Source organism: Cyclospora cayetanensis, unplaced genomic scaffold (assembly GCF_002999335.1).
Source record: "Cyclospora cayetanensis isolate NF1_C8 unplaced genomic scaffold, CcayRef3 CcayRef3_contig_121, whole genome shotgun sequence".
Classification (NCBI taxonomy): domain Eukaryota; phylum Apicomplexa; class Conoidasida; order Eucoccidiorida; family Eimeriidae; genus Cyclospora; species Cyclospora cayetanensis.
This window is the reverse complement of record NW_020312061.1, coordinates 4,118-11,796: the sequence shown is the minus strand read 5'-3', so window position 1 is coordinate 11,796 and position 7,679 is coordinate 4,118. Positions and strand designations below refer to the sequence as shown.

General features: G+C 52.9%; 1 protein-coding gene across 1 annotated transcript; it reads left to right on the top strand.

The window, feature by feature from the left end:
- The first annotated feature begins 396 nt into the window (after positions 1-396).
- LOC34619546 (succinate dehydrogenase [ubiquinone] flavoprotein subunit, mitochondrial) lies at positions 397-7,329 on the top strand. The gene is made up of 18 exons (XM_026336328.1): positions 397-541; positions 670-762; positions 961-1,058; positions 1,541-1,600; positions 1,735-1,850; positions 1,990-2,066; positions 2,259-2,463; positions 2,977-3,113; positions 3,379-3,454; positions 3,663-3,736; positions 3,916-4,029; positions 4,394-4,513; positions 5,161-5,313; positions 5,687-5,805; positions 6,018-6,139; positions 6,471-6,591; positions 6,789-6,860; positions 7,246-7,329. The coding sequence occupies exons 1-18, from the start codon at positions 397-399 to the stop codon at positions 7,327-7,329; spliced, it is 1,986 nt and encodes a 661-aa protein (XP_026192113.1).
- The last annotated feature ends 350 nt before the right edge of the window (positions 7,330-7,679 follow it).

The window sequence follows — 7,679 nt, the reverse complement described above, 5'->3', positions numbered from 1 at the left end:
AGGGGAGGCACACCGAAGAAGAAGACTTCAAATTACGAGGAAACAGAAGACACGCTCCTACGCCAGCGACCACCAGTGCCATTGCTGCAGCTGCTGCTCGAAGGGCAGCGGCTGTTGCTGCAGCCCCAAGAGTCGCGGTGGCTGGCAGCTGCCGCTGCGAGCTCTCACGCAGCTGCATGCGACAGCTGCTAGGGACGGAAGGGACTGCCAACTCCACGTTGCGGGAATTTCGTGGTCTCGAGAAACACACAGCGGCCGCTACACTGCTTCGACTTCCAGGCTCCTCCGGCAGCAGCAGCGACAGAGCAGCAGCGGCAGGAGCGGCAGATAAATCAAAGAATTTTCTTGACCTATTCGTCCTCTCTCTGCTCTACTTGTTTCTGCTGGGCATCCGCAATGATGCTCGCAACGGCGTTTCAGAGGCGTCTCTCGGGCAGGGTGGCTGCTGCTGCTGCATGCGGCAGCAGCAGCAGCGGCGCCTCTATGCGGGTTGCCTGTTTGTCTACTCTCTCCACCCCAGCACAGAGCATTTCAAAGATAGGTATGTTGGCGGCCTGCCACTGCGAAGCACCAGCTGCGGCTCTTAGCACCCCGCAGCAGCAGCCTTGAGGCTTCCAGCAATCCCGCAGCATCGCTGCGCTACTCCTCCTCCTTCCCATGCGCTTGCAGGAGGCTACGAGGTGAACACACACACGTATGACGCGGTCGTTGTAGGGGCTGGAGGCGCTGGCCTTCGAGCGGCATTTGGCCTTGCTTCTCAAGGTAGGTGGCAGATGCATGAGGCGGCTTTACTGCTCCCGCTTCGACTCATTGGCTGGAAGCCATGGTGGGCTCCTCGGGTGCTCTGCGCCTTGCGGCAGAGCCTCTTGACTGCAGCTGCTCTTGAGACTTCTCTCCCCACGTGCTGCGACTAGCGCGCGTGGCTAAAGCCTGGAGCTCGTTGTGCTGGGGTGGCTGCAGGCTTGCGAACGGCATGCATCAGCAAACTGTTCCCCACACGTTCGCACACCGTCGCTGCTCAGGGAGGCATCAACGCAGCCCTCGGGAATATGTGCGAGGTGTGTCGATAGTTTGCACGGTTGACTGCTCGCTTCGCGCTGCTTCCCGATATCTAGAGAACCGAGCGATGTAGGGATAGTGATCACCCCGCAGCTGAATAGTCCATGCAGGAGGATGCAGGTGTGGCGCTCGTCGCTCGCTCGAGCAGCGTGGAGGTCTTCTTGTCGGCAGTTCAGCAGGCTTGAAGGTTGGCATTTTGACCTTTTAACGCGCGATTTGGAGGGATGGATAGCTTGCAGCGCTAGCTGGCTAGGGGCTGGTGACGAGGCCAGTTCGGCCGTACAGAATTCCAGCAGGCAAAATGCGAGTGCCTGGCGAGCATCTGCGTTTTGCCGCCCGTCCTGTGTGGAGGGCACAGTGTGCTGCGCTACTAGGCAGGCTGCTGCAGGAAATGCCTCTTTCAAGTAGCTCTTGACGGACGGCTTTCCTTGCTGCTGTGATGGCACTGCTGAAAGGAGGCGTGCATGGTTTTTTGTCGTAGGATGACTGGAGATGGCATGCGTTCGACACAGTCAAGGGCTCAGACTGGCTTGGTGACCAGGCAAGCCGCCGTCCATTTAGATGTTGAGCGGGAGGGAGAGGAGCGGGAGAGGGAGTGCAGCTGCCTTTGTTGTCAGGCTTCTGGAAGTCAGGATGTGTGGGTGTAGGCTCTTCTTTGAGATCGGCTGTTTTCAGGATGCCATTCAACACATGTGTCGAGAGGCCCCCCGTGTGGTGCGCGAGTTGGAGTCGTATGGCTTGCCTTTCTCAAGAACTAAGGATGGCAAGATTTACCAGGCACGGCATCGGAAGTTTGCGTTTGTCCTTGTTTTTGTGGGCGGGGAGAGAATAGTGGGGGATCGGTAGGGGGAGGGAGCAACAGGGTGGCGTTTAAGAGCTGCGTACGCGTCGCCGGAAGGCTCGACTTGCGGCTTCGCTTTGTCTACAGAGAGCCTTCGGCGGGCAGTCCTTGAAGTTTGGGAAGGGTGGACAAGCCTACAGATGCGCCGCTGCTGCGGACAGAACTGGTGACTTACACGGGTGGATGTCTGAGAGACAGAATTAGGGAATTTTTGTGGGGGCTGCCGCTTTCGGAGCTAGTTCTAGCGATGCGCTTTTGTTTCATGTTTCATTTGCCTTCGCGAAGGGCTGCCTTGCACCTTCCTACGCTCCTCGACGCAAGTCTGCTGATGCTGGGTGCTATTCCTCGAACGCTGCAGGCCATGCAATGCTGCATACTCTGTACGGGCGGGCTTTGTCGTACTCGTGCAACTTCTTCATAGAATACTTCGCGCTAGATTTGATCATGGAGCCGTCGCAAATCCCTGGGGGCCCTCCACGTTGCGTCGGAGTCGTGGCGATGTGTATTGAGGACGGCTCCATTCACAGATTCGCAACAAACCACACCGTCCTGGCCACTGGCGGGTGAGGATTTACCCTCTAAAAAGTGCAGTTGCGCTTCGAATCCGAGAAGCGCAGCTTCGGCGAGGCTAACTGGTGCTGCGTTGGCTTCCTAGTTGCGCGCGAAGACTGCTGCACGGTGTTGTGTCTACTCGTCCTAGGGCTTGTGACTCGTCCGGGGTATATGTAGATACATATCTCTATGTATACATGTATGTATTCGTATCTATGTATACATGTGTATTTGTGTATGTAATGTGTATCTGTGTATGCGTTTTTTCTGTGTATGTATGTACCTATATAGATGTATATATATATGTATCGGTGTATGTATCGGTGTATGTATTTGTGTATGTATGTATTTATTTCTATGGATGTATATGTATGTATGTATCCGCTCATGTATTTGTATCTGATGTATATCTGTGCATGTATGTGTGAATGTATATATTTGTATCTACGTATATGTATCTATATATGCATATGTATCTGTGTATATATGTGTATCTCTGCATGCATCTACGTGTGTATGTGCAGCTACGGCCGAGCATACCAGAGCTGCACTTCAGCGCACACCTGCACGGGAGACGGAGGCGCGATGGCTGCCCGTGCAGGACTGGCTTTGCAGGATTTGGAGTTCGTGCAGTTTCATCCTACTGGAATTTTCCCGGCTGGTAAGAATATATTAAACCGTCTGGGGCCCCCCTTTTTACACACTTTCTTGGGCATGCAGCGGAAGACTGCGCCGGTAGCTGCTGGGAGACGTGTGTGTCAGCACACGCGTCGAAGCCAAGACTGTCACTTTTTGCTTCGCTTGTCGTGAAGAGCAGTCGTTTATGGGGTTCTTCTTGGCTGGAGCTCGCCGCGAGCTTGCATTCTAGCAGACTTGCGCGGGATGCAGACTGTCCGAGGTTCGGTGCGTTGGGGGCTTTCTTTTAGGCTGCCTGATGACGGAGGGATGCAGAGGAGAAGGCGGCATCCTCCGCAACAGCGAGGGAGAAGCCTTCATGGCTCGGTGAGACTCTGGCTGGGGTAAAGGTCTTTCGTTCACGGTTGAGGCTGGTGGATAAAGGCTGCGTGGCGGGGTGTTTCTAGAGGGCTGCCATGGCTGAAAGGCCTTGTTTGGAGGCGCTCTCTGCAGAATCTTGGGGTGTTGTAGAAGCTCCAGAGTCTCAGCTTGAAGTTCGTGGGCCGGGCTGAGAGCATGCGAGTGCGTTTCATAGGTATGCTCCAACTGCCAAGGATTTGGCGAGCCGCGACGTGGTGTCTCGTTCGATGACGATCGAAATCCGGGAAGGTTTGTTTTTCCCTTTCTCGTTTCAGGGGCGTTTGCTGCGTTGCTCCCCCGTTGCTCCCGCTGCCCTCTGCCTGCATCTGCGGCTGTTTGCGTCTTCTCCCCGTGTCGGTGAGACAGCAAGGCCCTTTAAAGCCTCGAGGATAGGCAGCTGACTGGTTTGTTGCTTTCTGTCTTCTTAGGGAGAGGCTGCGGTCCAAAGAAGGACCACTGCCACCTAGATCTTACTCACCTCGACCCGGAAACACTGCATGCGAGACTTCCTGGCATTACCGAAACTGCCAAGATCTTTGCCGGTACGTGCATGTTATTGGATCGCTGCTTGCTGGATAGATGCAGGGAGTTTTTCAGATGTTGGCCTTGTTGAACGCATGCTGGGAATCAGGAGAGCGCAGAACGTTTGCAACTGGCAAACGAGAACTATTTGAGAGATCGCGCAAGTAGCAAGCAGGGCAGAGCCAGAGGTTTCTGCGTGCAGGACTGCTTGCTGTTTTGCCGATGGTGTTGAGAAGCCTCCTCTTGTACATTGTGGCTGCCCTAGGGCAGGCATTTTCTTTTCTGTGCGTCCTTCTTCTTGAAACACTCCAGCAGCCTTCAAGCTACGCAGCAATCGGCCAGTACTGCCTTGTCGTGCACCATGCCGATCGCTGCGCTGTGCAGGGGTCGATGTGACAAAACAGCCCATTCCCGTGTTGCCGACTGTCCACTACAACATGGGAGGAATACCGACAAACTGGCGCTCTGAGGTGCTGCACTGCGTAAAAGGATCCGGCAGAATGGGTAACAATGGACGGCAGGACTAACAGCAGCGCTTCTATATATATATATGGATACATGTGTAAATATATATTTATATGTATTTACATGCAGTTATATATATGTATATATAGTTATATATATGTATATGCAGTTATATATATGTACATGTAGTTATATATATGTGTATATAGTTATATATATGTATATATAAATATATACATGTATATGTAGTTATATACATATCTATGGATATGTATTCATATATATTCATCTATATATCTGTATATTACGATATAGAAGGATATGCTGTAGATGTTCACTTATGCGTGTGTTCGGACTGAACTACGTACAGTTCCTAAACGTTTTCCTTCCTGCAGTCCGTGGTTTTTCGTAATGGTGCTTCCATTGAAGCAACATGCTGCTTGGTGGAGTTCTTCCGAAAGTGAAAGGGGTGTGGCTTTAGTATTCTGATTCGCAGCCCGTGTTTTGTGAATTGATGTGCGTGGGGCTTCTTAATCGGTAGCCTGAAAGGCTTCGCCACGTTTTAGTTGAGGCTTCTCATGACGTGTGCTGTGCCTTCTTAGTGCCTAACATTGGCACTGCCTTGTCGTTTGTACCGAGTAATGAGGCGCGCGGGAGGTCAGGTGTTCGACCTATGGTGTCTGCAGCTTCCGAAAGCGTGTTGGAGGGTTTGTACGCTGCTGGAGAAGCAGCTTGCGCTTCCGTCCACGGGGCAAACCGCTTAGGCGCAAATTCCCTGCTAGATCTTGTTGTTTTTGGGAGGCAAGCCGCGGAGGTCATTGCTGACAAGGTTAAGAAAAGTGCGGATCACGCAAGCAGCTCACAATCTGCTCACTGAAGCGTCATAGCAGCAGGGATGCAGACTTGGCGTCGATAGGGGCTGTCGCTTGCCCTTCTAGGGGGTGCCTGAAGTTGAAAATGCGATCGTTTTTCTTGTACATGCAGTGTGGAATGCGGCGATGCTGATTTATTTTCTTTTAGAAGCAGCAACAACAGCAACTGCTAGTCCTTGTTCTTCAAAGCAAAAAAGCCTCAACCGGCAGCTGTATAGCGGTGGTTTTGCGAATCTCGCCATCTCGTTGCGTGCTTGGTCTCCTCCACACAGCAGGACTGCCTGTCTCTTCTTCTCGATGTTGCCTCCTTTTTCTTTGGTGAGATGATGTACTTTTGTAGGCAACCCAAAGCCCGCTCTCCGTGCGGATGCTGGGGAGGAAACTCTAGCACGCATCGACAAGCTCAAGGAGAATCGCGGCTCTATCACGCCCGCTCATCTTCGAGACATGATGCAGAAGGTAACTCTTGGTGCTGCTGCTGTCGTCTTCATGATGTTGATCTTGTGACTGCGTCCTGCCGCCTCCGTTTTGCTGCCGTGGGGGCTGCTGCTGCTGTTGTCGCGCTGTTTGTGATCGGTAGTAGCTCTGGAGTGACTTCTGCTCAGCGGGAGCCTTGCTGCCTCCTTTGCTGCAACCAGAAGGTGTTGCGTTTCTGTTCCTGCGCAATGCAGACGATGCAGGACCACGCCGCAGTCTTTCGCACCGGCCCTGTGTTGGCGGAGGGTGCTCAGAAGATTAAGGAAATCGCCGCTCAATTCGGTGACATCCGTATTGTGGACAAGTCGAGGGCCTGGTAAAAAGAAAAACCCCTTGCAACTAGCTGCAAAGATCGGGCGGTTGGGTGTGCGAGTCATTTGACGGCATCTTTTTTGTGAGTAGTGGGGGTGCCTGTATCGCTCGTTATGGCGTACTTGCTCAATCGCACTCGCTCTTTGTGCTTATATACAATTTGCGAATCAATGCCCTGCTGCCGCTGCAGCTGCCCGTGTGTATATGTGCTGCTGTGTGCATGTTCTCCTTCTGCGGTGAGCCTTTTCTTCCCAGTGCGGGGTAGTGTGTAGCACAGCGGTCTCAACGCGCCAGGTGCTCGAGCGTCTTCCCTCCTCGACGCTTGCTGCGTGCAGGAACACGGATCTGATGGAAGCACTTGAATTGGAAAACCTCCTTACGCAGGCTGTCCAGACGGTTGTGAGTGCGGGAGCCCGCCAGGAGAGCCGCGGAGCGCATGCTCGAGAGGACTTCAAGGTTAGCCTCCACGCCACAGCGGTTGAGCTTCACGGCTAAGAGTTTGTGGTGTTGAGTTAGGGAACTCGAAAAATCTTGACTTCGAGTTGGGCCCGTGAGCGGAATGCTTGGGAGTTAGGTTTTTGCGCTGCATGCCCTTCAAGGCACAGGATTGACACTGCGTACTTGAGGCTTAGGATTTGGGGTTGCTTTTTTAGGAACGAGACGACAAAGAATGGATGGTGCACACTCTTTCCTATCAGAGAGGCAGAGATATAGAGAATGCTAAGGTAGGAGCTTGGTAACGGCAAGCTTTGTGTTTGTCGGTTCTCGCAACTTCTCTCTGTACACCCTGCCTGGGACTGCCACTTGCTCACCGGATGGAAATTCCAATTTGCGTCTGTCCGCCGTATACCAGACCGCTTGGCCTTGCTGTTTCTCTCTCTGCCCTTCCACGTGCCTTTGGAGGAGTAGAGCTTAACACGTCGATACCTCTCCTCCCTACCAATGAAAGGGGCAGATACATCGATACGCAACGAACGACACTTCTGCCGATGCTGTCGCTGGCTCACTGCTTGTTGGTGCTGCATTCTGGTAGTGACCGCTGTACATACTGCGAGCGCATGAGTTTCATGCATGTACAGACCGAATCGCGGTGTGACCTGCTTTCTGCAGTTCGAACTGGCCTATCGGCCCGTAAAGGCGCAGCCCCTCGACAAAGAGATGGAGGCAGTGCCCCCCATGAAGCGAGTCTACTAGACGGAGGCAGGAACTTACCCAGATTGGATGACAGCGAGTGATCATTTGCTGCCCCTTTCCCATCGCAGCGGTGTCTCACTCTTTGAGTTTCCGTATTCACTAGCCTAATTTTAGAATCATACATAGGGAATATAGGTGCTGTCGTCCCATGGTGAGCGCTCTCCCGGCTCTGTATAATGTTGTTTTGGACGTGTGCCTGCAAGGTTGCAGCAGCACTGCCCAATGTCTTCTTTCAATCTCTATTTCCCATTGGACGCAATGTGCAGACGAAGCTTTGTCTGTTCTCTCATCTAGCTAGCTTGTAGGGCGAGGAATACATGGCGAAGAGAGCTGCATAACCAGAGTGCGAT